Below are 26,989 nucleotides of genomic sequence, written 5' to 3' on the forward strand. Positions count from 1 at the left end.
AACACAGCCTGCTCTGTGACTACTGCAGAGGCACCAGAGAACATTGTAATGGCCAGTGAGGATCCAGTCTTTAAACTGCAGGACCAATGAAACTCCTATTACTAAACTACTATAAATATAATGCAAATCGCTGATAATTCAATCTCGAACATAACATTCCCTTTGAATCGAATTGATAAATAATACCAAATGGAAAGTAAACATAATATACCAGTCAGGATCTAATCAGTAAACTATTAGAAACACAACACTTATAGATGGATTCAGTCATTAACCATGCTATTTATTCTAGTTGAAGATCTAGTAACTGAACCACAGTAAGTATCAGCATGTCAAAGACAGATTATCTGTTTGCTATTAAATTGCCATTTTGAGAGTTTGTCCATTGCAAATCAGCACCTTCATGACAACAATGACCCTACTTGGGAAAATGATTTTATTGTGAAAAACACGACATAAATGCAAGTCTAATGCTTCAAACATAATGGTCACACATGATGCTCCAATCATTAAATCACTGGAAATACAATACACCAATGAGAACCCAATCATTAACCAGTGTAAATATAAAGCACACTGGTGAGGACATCATGAATTAACTATAGTAATTGGAAGCAATAATAAGCACCAAGGCACTAAACCACTGCCAATGTACACCTGAATTGCAAGGATCCAGTTGCTGAACTATAACAAATATAACATGGACATTTGAAATCCTGTTCCAAACTACAGTAAATATATCAGTGATAATCTAGTCAGCACAAAGCACTGTGTATGAAGCACACTAATAAGAAAGCAACGATGGTAAAATAAACATTCACCAGTGATTACCTAGTCACTTAACTACAGTAATTATAACACTCATGCATGAAGTTATAGTTACAAACTATGACAAAAACAATACCAGTGAGCAGTTCAACATTCAATGGGGAAAACACTCCACTGTGGTTGGAACCATACCTGGCTCATAGTTGTTAGAGGTCAGTCATCTCATCTCTAGGACATCTCTGAGGGAGTTCCTCAGGGTAGTGTCCAACTCCAGCTGCTTCATCAATGACCTTCACTCCATCGTAAGGTCAGAAGTGAGGATGTTCGCCGAGGATTACACAATCATCAGCACCATTTTTGACTGCTGTGGAAGTCAGAGGGTCGGAATGCAGCAAGACTTGACAACACCCAGGCTTGGGCTGACAAGTGACAATTAACACTCGTGCACACAAATGGCAAGCAATGACCATCTCCTATAAGAGGCAATCCAACCATCACCCCTCAACATCTCATGAAGAATGGAGGGATCAATGACCAATGGCATCGATTTAAGGTAGAGGGCTGGAGGTTTCTGGGGGATGTGAGGAAAGCATTTTTCACCCAGACTGCACTGGGACTCTGGAACTCACTGTCTGTAAAAGGCAGAAACCATCATAGTGCTGGAAAATCAGATTAGAATATTTAGGTGGTTGTTTTTGACCCGATGGGCTGAAGGGCCTTTTTTCTGTGATGTAGATTCTATTCGAAACATTCTTGCCTTAATTCAATCTCTTGCATCTTCAAGTAGCGGACCCACCCATAATCCAGTATCAATGCAAGAAACAAAATTTAAAGAAACTTTTTAAAATTATTTTGTTCGCACATCTTTCTGAGTCAAGTGGGATTTGCACCTGGATCTTTCGGCCCAGCAGTGAGGGTACCGTTGTTGCAATTCAACAGTCCCTAAAACATCAAAACACATCAGACTTCTCTGATCAAATAATCATGACCTGACTGAATAAATTAGACCAAATAATTGCACCCTTTCTTGTACAGTACTAATGTTAATGGAAAGGGAGAATACAGAGAGATTACAAATAAAGACAAAGAGACAATTAGGAGGGGAAGTGGTAAAATGAAGCTAAATTATAAAGGAGCTTAACACAAAATATTAGGTGGATTGGTCGTGCCTAATTACCCCATAGTGTCCAGGCATGTGTAGGTTAAGTGTGTTAGCCATGGGAAATGCAAGGTTACAGTGATGGGGTAGGGGGATGGGCCTGGGTGGGATGCTGTTTGGAGGGTCAGTGTGGACTCAATGGGCCCAAAGGCCTGTTTCCACACAGTAGGGATTCTATCCTAAGCAGTTGTGATAGAAGTAGGACCACTTAATACTGGGCACTATAACATCATAGGCTACACTAAAGACATGACTTTGTTTCAGTATGGCCCAGGACATTGGTTCTTATGGCACAGTAGTAGTGTCCCTACCTCTGGGATGGAAGTCTCGGATTCAGCTCCACTTGCCTCCAGAATATGGCTGAACTGGTTGATTTGAAAATAATTAGTGATCCAGAACAGGTGAAATTAGAATCGAGAAAACTGCTAACCACTGTGCCACCCTGTGAGACTGGGGAAGTAGCCAAGTATTTATCATGCTATAATGACAGCATTAATGTTAGTGTCAGCAAACATCTATTGAAACTGAGAAAGGCAGGCTAAGGCTATTTTCACATTTCAAGAGCTGGCCATTTAAATGACTTGATAGTGCCAGACCTTATGAGTACTTACATTGACTCAAACGTTCCTAACTCATACAGCATGGAGTAAGGCTCTCGTCCAGTGAAAGTCCCATACCCAGTCCACCACTGGTGAAAACTGGATCTGTTGGGAAATGGGAAAGTTAGGAAAACAGCTAGAAACTGAAAATATAATAAGAGTACTCTGCACTGATTTCGAAAGGGAAGATCATATTTGACCACATTTTCATAATTCTTGAAGAAATTTACAGAAAGAGTTGGTAAGAGCACACAAGTTAACAATGAGCCTGATTTTAACTTACTGAAATGGGTTCAACTGAGTTAAAATTGAATCTCTAAAATGCCATTGATAAAGTATAACACACAGATTAAAGTAGAGAACAAAGAAATGGGAGACAAGTACCTGAATGAGTCATGTGCTGACTGCAAACCAGAAAACAAAAACTGTAGACCTTCAGATTGACAAATGATGAAAATTAGTGTTCTACAAAGACTGGTGCCAGAACCACTATTCGTCATTATTTGCAGCAGGAAGGTAATAGATGGAGTTTATCTGGATGTTCAAAAGGACTTTGAAAATGGGCCTCATAACAGTCTCATAGTGCACAATGTCAGAGCATGGGAGACAAATGGCTGGATGATCATCCAATGGCTTCCAGGAAGCAGAAGTCAGGAGTAAGAAATAAACAGACCGAGTCCTCTTGTAGGGAAGAGCCATCAATACAAGACAGTCAACAAGAAATCTAATGATAATTCAGATGTAACTATTTAATTCAAAATATATGGAATACTACATAGAGTCATAGAGGTGTACAGCATGGAAACTGGCCCTTCAGAATAGTGCAGATGCATTTAAGGGGAGACTAGACAAGGGGGAGGTAATAAGATAGTCGTGATGATAGATTTTGATAAGACAAGGTAGGACACTCAAGCGGAGCATAAACGTTACCTTGGACTGTTCAAAGTTGACATTACATGAGCTGCAAACCATATCCAAAATGCTATGTCGCTCCCGATGTTTTCAATTTCAGTTAATATCTACAAATGTCATATGGTGTCAGACACACAGCCTGAGCGGTTTCGCCCATTCCCAGCCCCTTGATGTACAATAACTATTCAGCCTGTTCCTCACTCCACCTTTTGCTGGAAGATCAGCCTGGGACCATCCGGGAAAGCAGCTTCCGGCATCCTGACGTTGATCAAGATGAAACTTGACATCGTTTTCCAGCCTGCACTGAAAAGGAGCATTGCTGAAGTGGGTGGACAGCAGTGTCTTCCCGACTGCAGACATGGCGAGACTCAGGGCATGCATGAGGAATTAGTGGGGGGGAGGAGGGGAGGAGAGGGACCTTCTCACCGCCAGCTTTTGCCTTGACTGTTGCTGTGTCTGTGACATTTTATTAATATTTGGCATCTGTTGTTATACTTTGGAATCCCTCTTGATATTGGTGAGGGCGCCCATGTCCAAGCACAATCTCGACATTTGTTTAACCCTATCAAGCCAAGCGGTGTGTCTGTGCTGATACAGCATCTTCTCAAACATATCAGCTTCCACTCTCAGCACAGTGGAAGTCCCGCTCTCAGTGCAGACTGACTGGTCGCGAATTGTGATTGACCGAGAGAGGTCTGTATTACTCCAGTCCCTGATTCGTCGCTAGAAATGCCAGTCAAAACGGTTCGCTCAGTGTTCCCTAATATTCCTCCCTTTTGTTTGCAGGATGCTCAGTTCCTGTCTACGTCTGTATTCGAGTGGGAGGAGTGAAGACGGTGCAGGAATGAGATTTGGACCGGTTTTACATCAGTGATGTTATTCTCCGAGTCAGGCGGTCGGACTGTCCAGAGGGAACTCAGGAAGGGAACAGCAAATGCTGCTGGGGTCTGTGCAAGAGGATCCATTTGAGAGGCTTCCGTGCTTTGTGTGTTGAATTGTTTGGCTGGAGTTCAGTATTGGATATTGAGAGTATTTATTGGAAACTGCGTTTACACACACCATCTCCTTTCTGATTTGACAGGGATGATGAAAATCTGCAGCATGTCAGAGGCTGCTTATAGATTACCTACCTCAGACCAAAAACCATTTCCAGTAAGAGATGCTCTCTGAGAAGGCCGGGCGGAAGGTAAGTGGCTAGTTTCATGTACAGTAATTACATTTCGTTATGATCCAGGAATAACCTTAACGTAATCTTACAACCATGACAGAAGACCAAGATTGATGTTGTTTCCATTGGTTTTACCCTGACAGATTTGGGCTGAAAATAAAACTTCGCTCAGGGGAAATTGTTCATCATAGCTTACTAAATTTACCCCAAAAACAGTGACAGTCACACGCCAGCTCAGTCATTATGTAAGATGAGAACCGCCATACTTTGCTGAGTGTGATTTGCAACGTTTTCATGATTTAATGTTTTATTAACTCGTTCTTTGCTTTATCCAGAAGGGGGGGGGGGGGAAAGTGGTTGACTGCCATATGAATTTAAATGCCACGTGAGTGGTTGAAACGAGTTCGATTGACGGTCCTTTTTCACAATTATTTAAGTCTGAGTTTTAGTTTTCAGCCGGATGCTTGCAGAGACAGGAGTGGGGGGGTGGGAATGGGATTTTAACGGAGGGTCTCCCAGCTGTAACAGGTAAGAAGCTGGTCAGCAGGGGGCTCCACTGGGCGCTCAGAGGAATAGTTCCAGACTCCAGACATTCAAAACAAGGTAGATCTGTGAAGGTGAAGGGAAGGAGGGACCAGAGCTAGGAGGAGAGCAGTCTCCACTTTTGATAGCCAGGATGCAATCAGAAATGAGGACGAAATCCTGGGGCCGGGGAGGTTGAAGTTATTTGTGGAGCTTCTGGAGGAGCACGCCAGCTTTCAGCCCACACAAAAAAAAAACCAAAACCTGGATTAATTTGCACACTGGACATCTTGTTGGCGCAATGTTTCTTGTCATTTCTTTTTTGCCCCCCACACATTTTTTGAACTATATGATAGTATGTGGTTCGATTTCTAAAGCTGAACTCAGCCGCCTTCCAGCTGGTTTTCTGCTCAGCTCCTCAATAGGGGTAAAATTCCGAACTGCAGACATACAGCAGCACTACAATGAGCAGGACAGGGCAATTGTCCCACCCGTCTGCCTGTCTGTTCTTCAAGCGGCAATTAAGGGTAAAGTTCTTACTTTAAAATGCATGTTGTGGTATTGTTCGTGTGTTCTTTGATGTTTGATCAACATTTTTTCAGTTCATCTGTGTTATTCTGTCACCTTCTGAAGTTAAGGTATTATTCTGTCACATAAAAGAAACAGGAGACAAGACATTGAGACGGTTTTGAGAAAGATTCTTAATCAGTATTTGGGGGTGTAGTGAATTGCACTTAACCATAAAACAAATAGAAATTTCTTAAATGACAGGAATGTACATTGAAACACAACAATGGGGATATCTTAAATCTGCAGCAGTGATTCTTAAACTAATTTCTGATATGACACTATTTGAATACCTGAACATTAACATGAACTCAAATGTGAATAACAATAATAAATCAGCATAGTAATATTCAAAATACAATTATACATCAACATGTAAAATGCATCATACCAATAGTAAAGTTTGTTTTGAAAGCACTTTGTAAAAATCTTAACTTTTATACATTCATAATTTTGTTATCAATCCACTCCAACTCATGGATCTTGGCCAGGAAATGCATCTTGAGATGTCCAATGTTAGGGCAAAGTTCTCTGTGCCAGGGTGATTGGGATTGAGCTCAGATAGGCGTCAACTCAGACCAAATCCATCATTCCAAGTTAATGCTCAGGGCCAAGCCCCCAGACTCAGTACAGTAGCCACTTTCAGCTGCTTCACAATGGAGTCTTGCTGGAGTGACATTGGGAGGCCAGGAAAGCCCGTCACTTATCTGCATGTCTGTTACCTTCAAAGCTAATGGGATCTTGATGGGATTATAAGAAAAGCATTTGTATTTACATCAGAATGTGCTTAGTAAGACCACATCTGGAGTACTGTACACACAATAGGTCATCTTCTGCTTTGTAAATGTGAAAGCTAAAGTAAGTGCTTTGGAAGCTGTTCAGAAACGGTTTTAGTACATATTGGACAGGTTTTTAATCAATCTATTTGGGTATGTTATGACATGTTGAGCGATAGGGAACAAGCACTGCACTCCAAGAGCTGCCTTTTAGGTGCAGTCAGCAGGACTCGAACTTGTATTGGAAAACGCCAATCAATTTCAACCTCAGTGCTTTAACCATTCAACCAAGGTAATCCAGAAAAATCCGTCTGTGTCTTACTCATCAAGTTAAGAACAGATATGGGCAAGGAAGCTGACAGTCTTGCTAAGTTGGACTGATGATAGCGGCAATGAAGTTGGGACCTTCACTCAGTTGAAAAGACAGGAGCAGGGAAGTTTCATTAAGTGATGGCTCTGATTATTTGGATTAGATTACTTACAGGGTGGAAACAGGCCCTTCAGCCCAACAAGTCCACACCGACCCTCTGAAGAGCAACCCACCCAGACCCATTCCCCTACACCTAACACTACAGTGTAAATTTAGCATCTTTGTGACTGTGGGAGGAAACCGGAGCAAACCGACGCAGACACGGGGAGAATGTGCAAACTCCGCGCAGAGGTGGGAATTGAACCCAGGTCTCTTGCACTGTGAGACAGCAGTGCTAACCACTGTGCCGCCAGAATTACTTTCATGGCTGAAAATGAGCAATACCTAATCATGCGAATAAAACAAAACTGTTTAAGTTAGTATTTATTTAATATGTTTGTAGTTTAGTTTAAGTTAAAGTTGGTGTGTTTGTTCTGGTAGAATAGTAGGCCGTACATTAATAATAATAATAATACAGCGTTATGGCTTTGTTGTACTGCCTTGTTTTCTTTCTGTTTTGATGGTGTGACCCTTTTTGTATATAGATGTTTTGTAAAAGGTTTAAAAAGGTTTTCAATAAAAATATTTAAGAAAAATAGTAGCCTTCCTAACATGTAACGTTTTGTTTTTATTTTACAGGAAGATCAGATTGTATTAAACCTTACTGAGAAAGCAGGAAGAAAACATGGAACGGGTACATCCTACTCGTTATCAAAGGAAGGACTTCATAACACAGGCTGCTTCAAGTCTTCTTGAGGGGTGAGACTTTGGCAAAGCCTTAGTCCAGAGTGTCCTGGAGCCTAAGGGCATCTACATGGGGAAGAAACCATACAAGTGTGACATGTGTGGGTGGACCTTTGAACAGTGGTCAGAGTTAGTGAGTCATCACCGCATGCACACTGGGGAAAGGCCGTTTAAGTGTGAGGTGTGCAATAAGGCTTTCAGCCACTCGTCCAGTCTTGTGAAACATCGGCACGTTCACACAGGCGAGAGGCCGTTCAAGTGCAAAGGTTGCGAAAAGGCCTTCGCACAGGCTTCAACACTGCTGCAACACTGGCGTATCCACACGGGGGAGAGACCGTTCAAGTGTAAGGTTTGTGACAAAGCTTTCCTGAAGCAGTCACACCTGGTGGACCATCGACGGACCCACACAGAGGAGAAGGCATTCAAGTGCAAAGCCTGCAGCAAGGCGTTCCTAACTTCGACAGGCCTCCTGGTACATAAGTGCATTGGTAAAGGAGGGAAACTGTTTCGCTGCGAGATTTGCAGCAAAGATTTCTGCAGCTCTGCTTACCTTGTGGTGCACCAGCGCATCCACACTGGTGAGAGACCGTTCCGTTGTGAGGTGTGCCGCAAAGGTTTCTGCAACGTATCGTACCTCCGGAAGCACCAGCGTACCCACACCGAGGAGAGACCGTTCCGGTGCAAGGTTTGTAATAAAGATTTCTGCAGCTCATCGTACCTCCGAACTCACCAGCGCAGCCACACAGACAACAGGCCCTTCAGGTGTGAGATTTGTGACAAAGATTTCTGTAGCTCGGCGTACCTTGTGGTCCACCAGCGCATCCACACGGGGGAGAGACCATTCAGGTGTGAGGTTTGTGACAAAGCTTTCTTGAGCTCTTCCTACTTCCTGAGACATCAGTGCATTCCGGCAGCTGACAAGCCGTTCAAATGTGAATTTTGCAACAAAGGTTTCACCGTGTTCCCAGACCTTCTGAAACACCAGCTCTCACACCAAGGTGATAGACGTTTTCAGTGCGATTTCTGTCAGAGCTGTTTTACCTACTCCTCCTCTCTAGAAATACACAGACACATTCACACTGCGTAGAAATTCTTCCATCCGTACCTTCGCAAAGTAGAAGAATACTTGATGCGATGAGCTGGAATGTATTGCATAAGGAGGTGGAAGCATATTCAGTGGTAACTTTCAAAAGTAATTGCAAGGATTTGAAGGATTGTGAGGAAGGAGCACAGAAAAGTGTCTCTTTTATAAAGCTATCAAAGGTCCAATGCAGTGAGATTCTACCATTCGACAACTCCAACATGACATCTATCAGAATTGTTTTGTTAACTACTCTCTTGCAGTATACTGGTATAACCACTCTCTGTAGGGGAATGTGAAGATTGTTTAGGCAAAGAATTATAAACAGACGACAGACCCAGAGTTACCTCCACTCTTGTGTTCATCTGTCGCCTTTAGTCACTTTTAACTTTTCACAGAAAATTCTGGATAATATGTGCCTGAACCTCGAATATGTGCCACAAGAGGGTTAGGAGTTCCTTCAACATACTTGTAAAGTTCCTCGATTACTTTTCTTCCACATTTTTAAGCAAATTCCACAGTATGACTTCCTTAAGAAGTTCTTTCTTATCTAACTTTCTATTCAACCTCTGAAGCAATCTTTGCTTTCGACCTTTAAATTTTGATTTGGCCACAGGAATAATATTGTCTCGCCAGTGGTCATTTGTTATGGTTATATTGAGCAGGCTCTCCACCCTATTGAATAGTGTGAAATATTTCCATACTATGTTCATTAATGTAGCTGCACTATCACACAGGAATTTTGTTTTCAAATTTGTTTTCTGTTCAACTTTCTGTCAGATGAATTTAATTTTATTTGTTAATGTTTGAACACAAACAACTCGCACCAATTGTTTTGGAGTGAACATTCAAAATCAGAAAGGATTCCTAATTTGCTTGTGATATTGCACCCATCAGCTCAGTTGGCCAGTGGGCTCCCAATAATATTAACAGCGGGTTTAATTTCTATTCCAGCCAAGATAGTCTTAGGACCTGTCTTCTTGACTTGCACCTAGAGTGGAAGGCAGTGGTAAACCAGCAAGGGCGAGTTACCAAGACAACTACTGAAGATCAGCAGGCAGTGATCCATGAGTGAAGGAATGTCAATCATGTCCCATTTGTTTAACTTCAAGAAGTTTATTTGCAAGTTTACGAATGAGAGGGGCAAAGCAATTGTCTTTCCATTGGATGTCTCGCCTCCTTCTGACAATATTGTTGAATGAATATTACCGTCAGTTATCAAAGATTGATGAGGGCGACCTTCAGGGAAGCTGGCCTTTACTTCAAGCAAAACTAACAGAATATATTTCCAGGGGACTGTCTCAATTCCAGGATTTCACTTAGCTCAACCTAATAGCGATATAACCATGGAACAGGAAAACATCTTGGACATATAGGACCGGTCATCCAGAATTCTGTGAAACTTGGAGGAAAATACTCCCCAAGAGCTTTTAAATATCTTGGTTTTAGAAAATGATTTAAACATCAATGTTAGTAAAACAACTTGTGTTTGATCTTATTATGTCACCTTCATGGCCATCACAGCCTGAGATGGGACTGAGCACCGTTGATCTAGCCGAGATGTAGGAACGCTACCACTGTGCTACAAGAACCCTCATTGTAGTTGTTGTTTCTCTGCTGACTAAATTTATACCTTGCGATAAATTTGATAAATAGCTTTAGCCTAAAATAAGTGCTCTATTAGTGTGCTGCTTTTTACATATTGAAACAAGGAACTTCCACTAAGCATCACTTTTGTCTTCTGTTGTCGAATACAGTCATTCAATAAATTGTCATTGTTTCTGCTGCACCTTGCTCGCCCCTACTCGAAACCTTTCACTTTGATAATGTGTGTGGACCTGCCCAGCGAACATACATCATTGCCACGAGCATGAACAGACATTCTGGAGGAAAGGAAAAGGTGAGGACTGCAGACGCTGAAGATCAGAGTCGAAGAGTGTGGTGCTGCAAAAGCACAACCGGTCAGGCAGCATCCGAGGAGCAGGAGAGTCGATGTTTCGGGGATAAGTCCTTCATCAGAAATTGACCTTTCCTGATCAAGGGCTTATGCCTGAAACGTCAATTGTCCTGCTCCTCGGATGCTGCCTGACTGACTATGCTTTTCCAGCACCACACTCTTCAGTTCTGGAGAAAAGGCCAATACTTAAGTGGTTATCAGCATCTATGCAGCTAACTACACTATTAGTTACTGGAAACAAGTGATGAATGTTTTAAATTATGATGCAATTGAGTAACCATTTGTGACTAACAGTGTACCTTAAAACCTAACTGTAGTTATTAAATTATGACTTTTGTATAGTTATTTTAATGAACATCTTATGACCAGTGATCGTCTGGAGCAGTTAGGACTGGAATCCAGACCACCTGTCTCAGATGCAGGGAGACTACTGCTGTATCACAAGAGCCCTCTTTATGTATTTTACATTCTGGATCTTTTTTCACATAACTTGCAAATTGAGCTATTTTCATCATTATTATCTTTACATCAGAGTTTTCCTTCGTTTTTACTATTTATACTTGCACGCTTGAGTATTTGATATCTGCAGATTTAGAACAACTTGAGTAATTATAAAGTGGTAGATAGGACCTGCTTCTCATACTCACTCCCTGCATGCCCAACATTTGTTGGCATTGGGTCCCAGTGTGAGTACCAAGCACAAACCATGCATTTCCAACCTTGCTAGCTCCATTGTGGCGGTAGGCATCTCCTCTGTCCCAACAATGTTCCATCAGAGTCATAGAGTTGCACAGCACGGAATCAGACCCTTTCATTCAACTTGTCTGCGCCGACCAAATATCCTCAACTAATCTAGTCTCATTGGCCAACACTTGGCCCTCAACTGTCTAAACCCCTCCATTCATATACCCATCCAGATGCCTTTTAAATGTTGTAATTGTACCAGCCTCCGCCACTTCTTCTGGCAGCTCATTCTTTACAGGTACCACTCTCTGTGTGAAAAAGTTACCCCTTTGGTCGCTTTTAAGTCTTTCTCTCTTACACCCTCTAGTTTTGGACTCCCCTACCTTGGAAAAAAGACCTTGGCTATTCACCATATCCATGCCCCAGACTGATAACAAGAAAATGCCAGAGTAATTTACCCTTCAAAGGTGATCTGGGCCATTCTTTCTTTGTTCCACTCAGCAGATTTTGTTTGAATAAAATCACCAATATTGTCTGCTTTTAAATCCAGACCTTTGCCGGTGGGAATCACTTTCAGTACAAATTCCCCAACCGGCTCAAAAATTGTCTGTGTTTCTAATTAGATTCACACTGTTACTATTGACCCTTGGTATCAACCTTCAGTGTGCACTTGTCGGTCTCAGCTTTTTCTTACTGTAGTATTTTCTGTAGTATTTATTACGACAAAAAATGCCAGTGCTTCAATTCTTTATATAGCAGCAATTCCTTTTTGATAAAATTCCCAATATTTTACCCCTACTCTGCCAATTTTGTGAGCTCCTCTGATCCTTCCCCCCCCCCCCCTCACCTTTAACAATCTTATTGCACCACCATTTTCTTGTTTTTAACATAAGAAAATTAATGATTCTGGCTATATTAACCATTGTTTCTCCTCCTCCTCAACTCTGCCTCATCGGCTGCTAGAGTTTTGGGTCTTTGTGAACTCACACACCTCGGATTATTTGTTTCTTTCATATCTAGATCACTGTCCATGAGGCCGTTAGGTGGGGAAACAGAAGCGGGGGCAGCACAGTGACTCAGTGATTAGCACGACTGCCTCACAGTGCCAGGGACCCGGGTTCGATTCCAGCCTCTGGCAACTGTCTGTGTGGAGTTTGCACATTCTCCTGTGTCTGCGTGGGTTTCCTGGGTGCTCCGGTTTCCTCCCACTGTCCAAAGATGTGCAGGTCAGGTGAATTGCCATGGGAAATTGCCCATAGTGTTCAAGGATGTGTGGGTTAGGTACATCAGTTATAGGTAAATGTAGAGTAGTAGGGGAATGGGTCAGTGTGGGCTTGTTGGGCTGAATGGCCTGTTTCCACACTATAGGGATTCTAGGATTCTATTTGGCCTGTCAAGTCTATTGAACCATTCAATGAGATCATGACTAATCCTCAACTCCACCATTGTCTTTTCCTCATTCCTTTTGATTCTATTACAGGTTAAAAATCTGTTTATCTCAACCTCAAATATTCTGAATGACTCAGCTGAACAGCCATTTGCAGTGAAGAATTCCACAGATTCACCTCTGTTTGAGAGAAGAGTTTCCTCCTCGTCGCTGTCTGAAATGGGCACTGAGATTATGGTTTAGGGGAGTGGCTGAGAGTATGACAGCAGAAGGCCACCAAGGGAAAACAACCCGAAACAAAAAATGCCAGAAATCACAGCGGGTCAGGCAGTATCCACGGAGAGAGAGAGAGACAGAGCAAGCTAACATTACAAGTCTCACTGACTCTGCATCAAGAAACAACCTCACCACATCAACCCTATCAAGCTTGCTCTGAATATCACAGTAAGGTCACCTGTCAGTCTTCTAAACTCCAATGAGTACTGACCAAACCAATCCAGCGTTGGCTCATAAGAAGATCCCTCCATACCCTAGAACAGCTCGGTGAAGCTTTTCTGCCAGCTTCCACTAACCAATATGTTCCTTCGATAAGGGGAGCAAATCTGTTGATGGCGTTCTAGGTGTGGTCTGGCTCGTTCCTTGATTCGTTTTACCAAGACTTCTACTCTTATAATCCATTCCTGTTGAAATAAAGACCAACATTCCATTTCCCTATTACCCGCTGAACTTAAATGCTCGTTTTTGCCGATTCATGCACAAGGACACCAAATCCCTCTTGATTCCACTAGCTATAGGTATTACCTTTATCCCAACTCTCTGCCTATTTATTAGTCAGTCTTCTATTCATTAGCCAAGCTTCTATCCATGCTAATACACAAGACCCAATACTGTGGTTTCTTGTTAAGTAGTCTCGTGTGCAATACCTTATCAACTTTTTGAGTTATAAGGAGAGGCTGGACAGGTGGGATCTTTTTCACTGGAATGTACGCGGTTGAGAGGTGATCTGAAGGGGGTTTATATAATCATGAGGAGTTTAGATAAGGTGAATAGCAGGTTTCTTTCCCCAAGGGTGGGAGAATCACCTTTTTTAAGGTGAGAGGAGAAAGATTTTAAGGAGCTATGAGGGAGCATTTTGTTTCGACACCAAGAGTAGTTTGTGTGGAATGAAGCTCCAGAGGAAGTGGTGGATGCGGGTATGGTTACAATGTTTAAGATATTTAGATAAGTGTATGAACAAGAAACGTTTGAAAGGAGATGGGCCAGGAGCAGGCAGATGGGACTGGTTTAATTTGGGGTTATGGTCAACATGGACTGGTTGGGCTGAAGGGTCTGTTTTGGTGTTGTTTGACTCTCTGTCTTAGAGGGTGGATGGAGATATAAGAGCGGAGGGCTCCAGGGACTGAAACATCCTGATATGACTGAGATAAAGTCCCATTTAACAGGTCCACCTTGTTGTACTCAGCCCAGCAGCCCAACACCATCCTCAACCAACATGACTAATGTGCAATCTGCAGCCTTCCTACCAGAGACTGTTGGGATGCCTCCCAACTCTACAGTTTTGTTTTTGAGAGTACAGCATGGAGGCTCAGTGGTTAGTACTGCTGCCTCACAGCGCCAGGGTTCAATTCCAGCCTCGGGTGACTGTCTGTGTGGAGTTTGCATATTCTCCCTGTGCCTGCATGGGTTTTCTCCTGGTGCTCTGGTTTCCTGCCATAGTCCAAAGATGTGCAGGTGAGGTGAATTGGCCGTGCTAAATTGCCCAGAGTGTTCAGGGATGTGCAGGTTAGGTGCATTAGGCAGGAGTAAATATAAAGTAATAGGTTCGGGGAACGCATCTGGGTGGGTTACTCTTTGGAGGGTTGGGGGGGAAGTTATTGGGGTGAAGGACCTGTTTCCATCCTGTAGGGGTTCTAGTAATCTTCACATTTTTGCGAACATGCCTAGGAGGAAAATTGATTTTAGGCTGAACTGTTCAATGCAGATGTTGTTCTTCAGTTTCCGTGAGTGTTAGAGTATCCTAAAACTACTTTCTAATAGATCATTTTCTTATTTGTTGAAAGTAACAGTGACATACTTACTCACAAGTAGAATTTTATGCATTTTATTTTGTAAAGAAAATACATTTTAAAAAATAAGGACTCTCTACAAAGTCATCATTTAGTTCTATATTTATGGTTCCCAAATTTTAATGAGAGTTTGTGGGAATAGCAGAATGGCAGCAACGTGGAACTTTAATATATACCGACCAGATTATAGTTCACTAGTCACTTCCTTCTAATGTAAGTCCTTATCCCTTACCACAGGTCTCTGATTTCCAATCAAGACCAAGTTAATAATTTGCCTTTAATTCCATCAACCTCAATTTTAGCAAACTGCATTGATATGAAAATATATCAGATACTTTCTGGAAGTCTGTAGGATCTACAGCACTCTACATTGCCCTGTCAAATACTCTGTATCTTTTGAGGGAACAACTAATGAAGCCCATTACACATGACCTTTATAAATTCATACAGTACTTCTAGACTAGGATACCTGAATTCAAGTACCACTTGCTCAAGAGGTACATAATAACATCGCTGAACAGATATATTAGAAAATATCTTTAAATCCATTTTGGCTCTTGCTAATCAGTTTGTATTTCTCTTTTTTTTAAAATTCACTGATGGGACCTGAGCATTGCTGCCTGGCCAGTATTTATTGCCTGTGCCTAGTTGCCCTTGAGAAGGTGGTGGGCAGCTGCCTTCTTGAATCGCTGCAGTTCATGTGCTATAAGGAGACCATTAGAGAGGGAATTCCAGGAATTTGTCCCATGACAGTGATATCCTTCCAATTCAGGAAGGTGAGGTGCTTGGAGAGAAACTTGAAGATGTAGTTGCTGCCTTTATTCTTCTACATGGAAGTTGTCAGAGGGCTCTTTGATGAATTTTATAGTGCATCTTGCAGATAGTACTCACTGCTGCTACTGAGCATCACTGGTGGAGAGACTGGATGCTTGTGGATGTGGTGTCAATCAAACAGGCTGCTGTGTCCTGGATGTTGTCAAGCTTCTTGAGTGTTGTTGGGGCTGCCTCCATCCAGGCAAGTGGGGAGTATTCCATCACACTCCTGACTTTTGCCCTGTGGATGGTGGATAGACTTTAAGGAATTAGGAGGTAAATTGTTTGCCACGGGATTCCTAACCTGTGATCTGTTATTGTAATTATATGATGAGTCTAAGGTGAGTTTCTGGTCAATGATAATCCTCAAAATGTTGATAGTGGGGAATTCAGTGACGGCACCACCATTGAATGTCAGAGGCAGTGGTTAGATTTTCTCTTACTGTAAATGATCATTGCCTGGCAATTGTGTGGCATGAATGTTACTTGCCATTCATCACCCTTAGCTTGGATATTGTCCAGATCCTGTTGCGTTTAAACATGGACTGCTTCAGTATCTGAGGAGTCACGAATGGTGCTGAACACTGTGCAACCATCAGCGAACATCCCCACTTCTGACCTGATAACAGAGGGAAGGTCATTGATGAAGCAGCTGAAGATGGTTGGGCCTAGGACACTACCCTGAGAGACTCCTGTGGAGATATCCTGGAGCTGAGATGACTGACCCTCCACAACCACAACTATCTTCATGCATTCCAGAGATGACTCCAACCAGTGGAGAGTTTTCCCTGATACCCATTGATTCCAGTGTTGTCAGGGCTCCTTGATGCCACACTCAGTTGAATTAAGACCATAAGACCATAAGACATAGGAGTGGAAGTAGGGCCATTTGGCCCATCGAGACCACTCCGCCATTCAATCATGGCTGATGGGCATTTCAACTCCACTTACCCGCATTCTCCCCGTAGCCGTTAATTCCTTGTGACATCAAGAATTTATCAATCTCTGCCTTGAAGACATTTAGCGTCCCGGCCTCCACTGCACTCTGCGGCAATGAATTCCACAGGCCCACCACTCTCTGGCTAAAGAAATGTCTCCGCATTTCTGTTCTGAATTGACCCCCTCTAATTCTAAGGCTGTGTCCACAGGTCCTAGTCTCCTCGCCTAATGGAAATAATTTCCTAGAGTCCACCCTTTCCAAGCCCTGTATTAAGCTTTGATGTCAAGGGCTGTCATTTTCCCCTCCTCTCTGGAATGCAGTCCAAGTTCGAACTAAGGCTGTAATGAGGTCAGGAGCTGCATGACCCTGGCAGAACCCAAACTGGGCGTCACTGAGCAGGTTATTGCTGAGCTGGTGCTGCTTGATCGCACTGTTAATGACACCTTCCATCACTTTACTGATGATCGAGAGTACACTGATGGAGCAGTCATATGTCCTTTTGGTGTACAGGACATAGCTGAGCAGTTTTTCACATTGTCGGGTAGATGCCAGTGTTGTACTGGAACAGCTTGGCTAGGGGAGCGGCAAGTTCTGGAGCACACACCGTCAGTACGATTGCTGGAATGTTATCAGAGCCTTTGCAGTATCCAGTACCTCCAAACATTTTTTGATATCAAATGAAGTGAACTGAATTGGCTGAAGACTGGAATCTGTGATGCTGGGGATCATTCTATTCTTGATCTTACACCTCATGCCCATAACAAATGTTAGATCCCAGTGGGATCATTGACTTGGAACTTTTGGCTGAGCATTATCGTGAATGCGGTAAAAACAATGACTGCAGATGCTGGAAACCAGATTCTGGATTAGTGGTGCTGGAAGAGCACAGCAGTTCAGGCAGCATCGAGGAGCTTCGAAATCGACGTTTCGGGCAAAAGCTCTTCATCAGGAATAAAGGCAGTGAGCCTGAAGCATGGAGAGATAAGCTAGGGGAGGGTGGGGGTGGGGAGAAAGTAGCATAGAGTACAATAGGTCAGTGGGGGAGGGGATGAAGGTGATAGGTCAGGGAGGAGAGGGTGGAGTGGATAGGTGGAAAAGGAGATAGGCAGGTAGGACAAGTCCGGACAAGTCATGGGGACACTGCTGAGCTGGAAGTTTGGAACTAGGGTGAGGTGGGGGAAGGGGAAATGAGGAAACTGATGAAGTCCACATTGATGCCCTGGGGTTGAAGTGTTCCGAGGCGGAAGATACTTCAGCTTTATCTGTTACACTAATACCTTGGGCTCTTCCATCATTAACGATGGGGATACTTGTGGAGCCTCCTCTTCCAGTGAGTTGTTTAATTGACCACCACCATTCATGACTGGATGTGCCAGGGCTGCAGAGCTTAGACCTGATCCATTGTTTGTGGGTTTGCTTAGCTCTGTCTATCATTTGCTGTTTACCACACAAGTAGTCCTGTTTGACCGCTTTACCAGGTTGACACCACCTTTTCAGATAATGTCTGGTACTGTTCTAGCCTGCCCTCCTGCACTCTCCAGTGAACTAAGGTTGATCTCCTGACATGTTGGCAATGGTTGAGTAGGGGATATGACGAGCTATGAGGTTACAGATTGTGATGGAGTACAATTCTGCTGCTGTTGATAGTCCACAGCACCTCATTAGATGTCCAATCTTGAGTTGCTAGATCTGTTTGAAGTCTAACCTGTTTAACACAGTGACAGTGTGATACAATACAATGGATGGTATTCTCAACATTAACGTGAGACTTATTAAGCTCTGACACACTATTCATTCTTGATTGTACATCCCAAGGACAATACGAAATGTCAGATGGGGCTAGGCCCTAGTGGGAACAGGCTCCTTCCAGTCTCATCCCAGGAATGGATCCTGAGCACACCCTTCTTAAATGCAGCTGAGTGACTGCATTTCTTAAACTCTTGAACTGACCCCCACCCTCACTGTACACCTCCCCACCACCTCGTCCTGATCAACTTAATTCATTTTACATTTTGAATAAAGTGTTGAATGGCCACTCAGATAATCACAGCATCAAAGTACATTTGAAAATTGAACCTTAGCTTTTCTATTCGGCTTGTTATCAGCAGGAGTGATAAATTCCTCAACATTTCAAAAATCTGCTGCTGAAATATTCATCTTGGCCTTTGTTACCTTTAGATTTGACAATTCAGATATTCTCATGGCTAGCACTTCACTTTTCACATTAACCTTGAGCTCATCCAAGTCTGCTGCCTGAGTCTTAACTCACATAATAAGTGCCATTTCCCGTCAACCCGAGGTTTGCTGACTTATATTGACTGCCTGTCAGGCAAAGCCTTTACTTTAAAACTGTCACTCTTATTCCTAAATCCTTTCATGGTCTTATCTCATCTCATCCTCCTCTGGAACTACTGCAGCATGAGCTGAAATCTCTATATTCCTCTGATTCCAGTCTTTTATCACTCCCGCCACTGTCCCTTCACTACCTACCTAGGTCTGAGGTTATGGATTTTCCTCCTTAAACCTCTCTGCATTGCACTGCATCCTCGGTAAGGCAAAGGGCAACAAGGTAGAATTACAGAATCCCCCACTGTGGGGAAACAGGCCATTAAGCCCAACAAGCCCACACTGACCCTCCCACTCAAACCCATTTACCCCTGACTAATGCACCTAGCCAGCACATCCCTGAACACTATGGGCAATTTAGCATGGCCAATTCACCCGACCTGCACACCTTTGGACTGTGGGAGGAAACCAGAGCACCCGGAGGAAACCCACACAGATGCGGGGAGAATGTGCAAACTCCACACAGATAGTCGCCCGAGGCTGGAATCGAACCCGGGTCCCTGGCGCTGTGAGGCAGCAGTGCTAACCACTGAGCCTCTATGTTTCCTGACCAACACCATCTGGTGTCCAGGCATGGCAACTCTGGCAAGCCATTGCTACCTGGGACCCAGAATACCTTTCAGTAAAATGCCACCCTGCTGTCTGCCTTGTGTGTTCACTTTGCCTATCCTGACAGCAGCCTACATCCCACCCTTTGTGGATGGGAAGAATGCCTTGGATGACATTTACACGACCACAAACACTCTGGAGACAAAATTCTCCCATTCATTGTAGATGGTTCACTGAACAAACTGTCTTATAACCTGGAATCTTGCACGTGTGGAGAAAGAAGACACTGACACTCTGGAGCTGCCAGCCTTTGATTGCTCACCGCCTCTTGGCGGTTGGGACTTCTTCATCCCAGAGCCTAATCGGATAGAAACCCGGACGACAACAAATTCGCTGATTGCCAGAAGCTTCAGCAGCCTCTTCCCATCTTCCTTGACTGAGACTCCCCTCCTCAACTCTCTCAATTTCTAGCTTGGTTCGAAAACGTGGAAGGTACTGTCCATAATGTCTTACGACTGACTACTATATTTTCAAAAACACAAAACAAAAGAGCCAGAATTCTTGCTTTCGAGGCTAGAATGAGTACTGAACAACATAGATACAAACGTGGCCAGCTCCTCTCTCTCTCTCCAATATACTGACTGAGATCACAGTAACACAGCACGGAAACAGACCTTTCAGTCCAACTCATCCATGCTGACCAGATATCCTTAATTAATCTGGTCCCATTTGCCAGCACTTGGCCCATATTCCTCTATTTATATACCCATCTTGATGCCTTTTAAATGTTGTAATTTTACCAGCACCTACTACTTCCTCTGGCAACTTATTCCATACCCACACTGCCCTCTGTGTGATGAAGTCACCTCTCAGGTCCCTTTTAAAACCTTTCCCATCTCACCTTAAACCTATGCCCTCTAGTTTTGCACCCCCCCACCCTGGGGAAATAACCTTGGCTATTCACCTTTCCTATGACCCCATGATTTTATAAACATCTATAAGCTCATCCCTCCGCCTCTAAAGCTGCAAAGAAAACAGCCCCAATTTATTCAATGTCTCCCTATAACTCAAACCCTCCAGTCCCAGCAACATCCTTGAAAATCCTTTCTGCACCCTCTCGAGTTTAACAATATCCTTCCAATAAAAGGAAGACCAGTATTTTAAAAGTGGCTGGACCAAAGTCCTGTATAGCTGCAGCGTGATGCCCCAATTCATACGCTCAAATGTTCTGATCAACACAAGTGCATGATCCTGTAAATGGCCTAAGGCCAGCATGCCCTCTCTGGCTTCAGACCTATATGGGCCTCTGTTTCATTCAGACCTACAAAGAGCGTTGAAGTGCAGAAAGCATCATTAACGAAGGTTTACAGCACTAAAGGGAGATTGTTCAGTCTATTTGCTGCATCAGCTGAGGAAGAAAAACACACTCTAGTCCTACCTTCCAGTTTTTGGAGCAATTTAAAGGAATTAGCTTTTACTGATTGGGCAGGTCAATCCTGTCATTTTGCGAAAATTCATGGTGCTCAAATTTTCAACTGTCTTTCCTCAATCATAAACCGCCTTATTGAAGTGCAAAGCTGCAAGTAAATTTGGAGCCAGAATTACAGAGATCGGGGACTAACAAACCTTCGAAGTAAGCATAAAGTTTCAAAAGCAAGGAAGTGTGGATGCCCAAAGCTGAAAATAAAAATGGAAAAAGCTGGAAGAGCAGAACTTAGTCAAAGTATTTTATTCTATTCACCCAATTTCTCTCCTTCTTTTGTAATTGTTCTGATGATAGGAACTCTAGTATTAGTGCCACTGAGGTTTACAGCACAGAAACAGGTCCTTCGCTCAATTTAAAACTGAAAGAACTGCAGATGTTGTAAATTAGAAACAAAAGCAAATATTGCTGGAAAAGTTCAGCAGGTCTGGCAGCATCTGTGAACAGAAATCAGAGTTAACATTTTCAGTCCGTTGACCCTGCCACAAAACTTTTCTGAGGAAGGGTTACCTTACTCAAAACGTTAACTCTGATTTCTCTTGACAGATGCTGCCAGACCTGCTGAGTTGTTTCCAGCAATTTCTGCTTCTGTAGTTGCATTTGCTCAACCTGTCCATGCCACCCAGTGTTCACAACTAAACTTGTTCCAATTGCCTCCATATCCCTCTAAATCTCTCCCATACATGTGCCTATATAAACATTTTTTAAATGACAAAATTGTGCTCACCTTCACCACTACCTCTGGCAGCCTATTCCAGACACTCACCACCCTCTGTGTGAAATAAAATGCCCTCTGGACCCTTCTGTATCTCTCCCCTGTCACCTTTATGCTCAAAAGTTTTGGACTGCACTACCCTGGGGAATAACTGTTGCTCTCTCAATTATCTATATTTCTCATGGTTTTATCGACCTTTATAAGGTCACCCCTCAGTCTCAATGCTCCAGGGAAGAATGTCCCAGCCTACCCAGACTCTCCCTTATAACGTAAGCCTTCCAGTCTAGGTAACCACCTAGTAAATCTTTTCTGCACTCTTTCTAGTTTATCTTTCTATAGTAGGGCAACCAGAACTGCACACAGTACTCCAAATGTGGCCTTGGAAAAGCACAGCCGCTCAGGCTGCATCCAAGGAGCAGGAGAATCGACGTTTCAGGTATAAGCCCTTCATCAGGAATGAGGCTTGTGGTCCAAGGGGACTAAGAGGTAAGTGGGAGGAGGGGGGGCTAGGGAATAGGTAGCTGGGAATGCGATACATAGATGAAGGTGGGGAGAATGTGATAGGTTGGAGACCCTTGCAAAATGTCCAGTTTACAGAGGAGGAAGTGCTGGATGTCTTGAAATGCTTAAAGGTGGATAAATCCCCAGGACCTGATCAGGTGTACCCGAGAACTCTGTGGGAAGTGGGAAGCTTGGCCTCTTGCTGAGATATTTGTATCATCGATAGTCACAGGTGAGGTGCCGGAAGACTGGAGGTTGGTAAACGTGGTGCCACTGTTTAAGAAGGTTGGTAAAGACAAGCCAGGGAACTATAGACCGGTGAGCCTGACCTCGGTGGTGGGCAAGTTGTTGGAGGGAATCCTGAGGGACAGGATGTACGTGTATTTGGAAAGGTAAGGACTGATTACGGATAGACAACATGGCTTCGTGCATGGGAAATCATATCTCACAAACTTAATTGAGTTTTTTGAAGAAGTAACAAAGAAGATTGATGAGGGCAGAGTGGTAGATGTGATCTATATGGATTTCAGAAAGGCGTTCGACAATCTTCCTCAAGGGAGACTGATTAACAAGGTTAGATCTCCTGGAATACAGGGAGAACTAGCCATTTGGATACAGAACTGGCTCAAAGGTAGAAGACAGAGGGTGGTGGTGGAGGGTTGTTTTTCAGACTGTGACCAGTGGAGTGCCACAAGGATCGGTGCTGGGTCCTCTACTTTTTGTCATTTACATAAATGATTTGGATGCGAGCATAAGAGATACAGTTAGTAAGTTTGTAGATGATACCAAAATTGGAGGGGTAGTGGACAGTGAAGAGGGTTACGACAGATTACAATGGGCTCTTGACCAGATGGGCCAATGGGCTGAGAAGTGATGGAAAAGGATAGACCAGATCTAAAAGTTGAAGTTATAAATTGGAGAAAGGCCAATTTTGACAGTATTAGGCAAGAACGTTCGAAAGCTGATTGGAGGCAGATGTTCGCAGGTAAAGGGACGGCTGGAAAATGGGAAGCCTTCAGAACTGAGATAACAAGAATCCAGAGAAAGTATATTCCTGTCAGGGTGAAAGGGAAGGCTGGTAGGTATAGGGAATGCTGGATGACTAAAGAAATTGAGGGTTTGGTTAAGAAAAAGATGGAAGCATATGTCAGGTATAGATAGGATAGATCGAGTGAATCCTTAGAAGAGTATAAAGGCAGTAGGAGTAGACTTAAGAGGGAAATCAGGAGGGCAAAAAGGGGACATGAGAGAGCTTTGGCAAATAGAATTAAGGAGAATCCAAAGGGTTTTACAAATACATTAAGGACAAAAGGGTAACTAGGGAGAGAATAGGGCCCCTCAAAGATCAGCAAGGCGGCCTTTGTGTGGAGCCACAGAAAATGGGGGAGATATTAAATGAATATTTTGCATTAGTATTTACTGTGGAAAAGGATATGGAAGATATAGAATGTAGGGAAATAGATGGTGACGTCTTGCGAAATGTCCAGCTTACAGAGGAGGAAGTGCTGGATGTCTTGAAACGGTTAAAGGTGGATAAATTCCCAGGACCTGATCAGGTGTACCCGAGAACTCTGTGGGAAGCTAGAGAAGTGATTGCTGGGCCTCTTGCTGAGATATTTGTATCATCGATAGTCACAGGTGGGGTGCCGGAAGACTGGAGGTTGGCTAACGTGGTGCCACTGTTTAAGAAGGGTGGTAAGGACAAGTCAGGGAACTATAGACCAGTGAGCCTGACCTCAGTGGTGGGCAAGTTGTTGGACGGAATCCTGAGGGACAGGATGTACATGTATTTGGAAAGGCAAGGACTGATTCGCGATAGTCAACATGGCTTTGGGCATGGGAAATCATGTCTCACAAACTTGATTGAGTTTTTTGAAGAAGTAACAAAGAAGATTGATGAGGGCAGAGCAGTAGATGAGATCTATGTGGACTTCAGTAAGGCGTTCGACAAGGTTCCCCATGGGAGACTGATTAGCAAGGTTAGATCTCATGGAATGAAGGGAGAATTAACCATTTGGATACAGAACTGGCTCAAAGGTAGGAGACAGAGGGTGGTGGTGGAGGGTTGTTTTTCAGACTGGAGGCCTGTGACCAGTGGAGTGCCACAAGGATCCGTGCTGGGCCCTCTACTTTTTGTCATTTACATAAATGATTTGGATGCGAGCATAAGAGGTACAGTTAGTAAATTTGCAGATGACACCAAAATTGGAGGTGTAGTGGATAGCGAAGAGGGTTATCTCAAATTACAACAGGATCTGGACCAGTTGGGCCAATCGGTTGAGAAGTGGCAGATGGAGTTTAATTCAGATAAATGCGAGGTGCTGCATTTTGGGAAAGCAAATTTTAGCAGGACTTATACACTTAATAGTAAGGTCCTAGGGAGTGTTGCTGAACAAAGAGACCTTGGAGTGCAGGTTCATAGCTCCTTGAAAATGGAGACGCAGGTAGATAAGATAGTGAAGAAGGCATTTGGTATGCTTTCCTTTATTGGTCAGAGTATTGAGTACAGGAGTTGGGAGGTCATGTTGCGGCTGTACAGGACATTGGTTAGGCCACAATATTGTTGGAATATTGCGTGCAGTTCTGGTCTCCTTCATATTGGAAGGATGTTGTGAAACTTGAAAAGATTCAGAAAAGATTTACAAGGATGTTGCCAGGGTTGGAGGATTTGAGCTATAGGGAGAGGCTGAGCAGGCTGGGGCTGTTTTCCCTGGAGCGTCGGAGGCTGAGGGGTGACCTTATAGAGGTTTACAAAATTATGAGGGGCATGGATAGGATCAATAGGCAAAGTCTTTTCCCTGGGTCGGGGAGTCCAGAACTAGAGGGCATAGGTTTAGGGTGAGAGAGGAAAGATATAAAAGAGACCTAAGGGGTGGTACCACAGAGGGTGGTACATATATGGAATGAGCTGCCAGAGGAAGTGGTGGAGGCTGGTACAATTGCAACATTTAAGAGGCATTTGGATGGGTATATGAATAAGAAGGGTTTAGAGGGATATGGGCCGGGTGCTGGCAGGTGGGACTAGATTGAGTTGGGATATCTGGTCGGCATGGACAGGTTGGACCGAAGGGTCTGTTTCCGTGCTGTACATCTCTATGACTCTAAGAAGGTGGAACATGTAGATGGGAAGGAAGATGGACAGGTAGGACAGGTTAAGGGGACGGTGCCAAACCCTAACTACCCTGGAGGAAAAATGCCTCATCTTCCACCTTGAGACCCTCCAACCACACGGGATCAATGTGGATTTTACCAGTTCCCTCATCTCCTCTCCCCCCACCTTATCCCAGATCCAACCTTCCAATTCAGCACCACCCCCTTGACCTGTCCTACCTGTCCATCTTCCTTCCCACCTATCCACTCCACCCACCTCTCCAAACTATCACTTTCACCCCCACCTTCATCTACCTATCACATTTCCAGCTACCTTGCCCCCAGCTCCAACCCCCTCCCATTTATCTCTCAGCCCCCTTGGGCCACAAACCTCATTCCTGATGAAGGAGAAAGTGAGGTCTGCAGATCAGAGTCGAAAATGTGGTGCTGGAAAAGCAGAGCAGGTCAGGCAGCATCCGAGGAGCAGGAGAATCGACGTTTCGAGCAAAAGCTTATGAAGGATTCCTGATGAAGGGCTCATGCCCGAAATGTTGATTCTCCTGCTCCTCGGATGCTACCTGACCTGCTGTGCTTTTCCAGCACCACACTCTCGACTCTGAGCTCCAGGATCTGCACTCCTCACTTCCTCCCAAATGTAACCTTACCAACATCTTGTAGTTGTGCAACAAGGTGACCTGACTTCTGTAGTCAATGCTCTGACCAATAAAAGCAAGCATTCCGAAAGCTTCTTCATAACCCTGTCTTATCTGTGACTGGCAATATGGCTTTCTATTTGCTCACTGTGTCTGACCCATTTCCCATAATGCTGTTCCCACTCCTTCCTAGATGACCATAGAAATCACTGTCATCTCTGCTTCTACCTAACAATCTCCACGTTCACCTGTACAAGAGGGAGGTGGAAGACTGGAAATGCCACAGTGGCGGGGAAAATTATGAGTTAGAAAAGCTAATTTAGTTTAGTTTGAGATAGGTGTTTTTGCTGCCACATCTATGCATGGAGGATGACATTGAACACTTGCAAAAATCCTGGGGGCGGGGATTTGACAGTGGTTCAGATCAATGGCAATGATATATTCCAATAAAGAGGACTCTGCATTTAGGAAGATCTCAAAAATAGTAACTTCTGGACTACTCGCTGTATCTGACAGTAAGGAAATAGGATGATAGAAAGGACCAAGGCATAACTGGAGGGAGAGTACAGGAGGGAGTGTTTCAGATTCCTGGACTGATTCCATATACAGAACAGTGAGGAATTAATGACCAGAGACTCTGTTTAAGTGCTTTTGACTGAGGGATAGATGTTAGCCAGGACAGAGGAGAACTCGCCCTCTGTTCTTCAAATGCCCACTCGAGCGGACAAACGACACCTCGCATCTTATTTGCAAGGTAACATTCTCCTACGCATGATTCCCTTAAAACAGTAAGATGGCAACCCACAGTCTCGGACTGAGAACCAAGACTGTAACAGAGCCAGAGCGGAGACAAACGCCGCACATAAGATACAGCATGTTTTTCAAATTCTGCCTGAACGCTTTCACGTTATCACGCTCTCTGTTATCTTAATGTTGCAATATATGTTTTGTTGTAATAAGTTTATAAATATTAATTAAAATGCCCACTCCCTGGCCATTCTGATTGGCTAGTAATTGCGATTGGCGTGTTACGTGTGGATAAACTGGATGAAGATAGCACAGCAATCGGTTGGACGCTAGTGATGCCAATCACCAGCAAT

General features: G+C 43.6%; 1 protein-coding gene and 1 long non-coding RNA gene across 4 annotated transcripts in view; one reads left to right on the forward strand and one right to left on the reverse strand.

Moving 5' to 3' along the window:
- LOC122541270 (uncharacterized) overlaps positions 1 to 4,251 on the reverse strand; it is a 49,389-nt gene extending 45,138 nt beyond the window's left edge. The window contains exons 1-2 of the long non-coding RNA XR_015753116.1: positions 3,457 to 4,251; positions 2,539 to 2,631 (exon numbers count right to left, since the gene is read on the reverse strand). This is a non-coding gene — a long non-coding RNA (uncharacterized LOC122541270). The remainder of the gene's footprint in view (positions 1 to 2,538; positions 2,632 to 3,456) is intronic.
- A 13-nt stretch (positions 4,252 to 4,264) lies between these two features.
- Positions 4,265 to 13,434, forward strand: LOC122541267 (uncharacterized). 3 transcript variants are annotated; one of them, XR_015753111.1, is made up of 3 exons: positions 4,265 to 4,624; positions 7,520 to 10,605; positions 12,827 to 13,434. XR_015753111.1 is itself a non-coding variant. In XM_043677886.2 (3 exons), exon 3 carries the CDS (start codon positions 7,695 to 7,697, stop codon positions 8,709 to 8,711), a length of 1,017 nt encoding a protein of 338 aa, XP_043533821.1. In that variant the 5' UTR covers positions 4,265 to 4,423; positions 4,520 to 4,624; positions 7,520 to 7,694; the 3' UTR covers positions 8,712 to 10,682. The 3 variants fall into 3 exon arrangements, 2 of the variants coding, with proteins under 2 accessions (XP_043533821.1, XP_087835835.1); XM_043677886.2 differs by lacking the exon at positions 12,827 to 13,434 and having other exon boundaries at positions 4,265 to 4,423; positions 4,520 to 4,624; positions 7,520 to 10,682; XM_087979709.1 differs by lacking the exon at positions 12,827 to 13,434 and having other exon boundaries at positions 4,265 to 4,383; positions 4,520 to 4,624; positions 7,520 to 10,682.
- The last annotated feature ends 13,555 nt before the right edge of the window (positions 13,435 to 26,989 follow it).

This window comes from Chiloscyllium plagiosum, unplaced genomic scaffold, assembly GCF_037043375.1.
Source record: "Chiloscyllium plagiosum isolate Xiang-an unplaced genomic scaffold, Cpla_swu_hap1 HiC_scaffold_35, whole genome shotgun sequence".
Taxonomy (NCBI): Eukaryota; Metazoa; Chordata; class Chondrichthyes; order Orectolobiformes; family Hemiscylliidae; genus Chiloscyllium; species Chiloscyllium plagiosum.

Bases quoted from the DNA above. Each gene is read 5' to 3' on its own strand.
- LOC122541267 (XM_043677886.2), top strand. From the start codon at position 7,695: ATGGGGAAGAAACCATACAAGTGTGACATGTGTGGGTGGACCTTTGAA.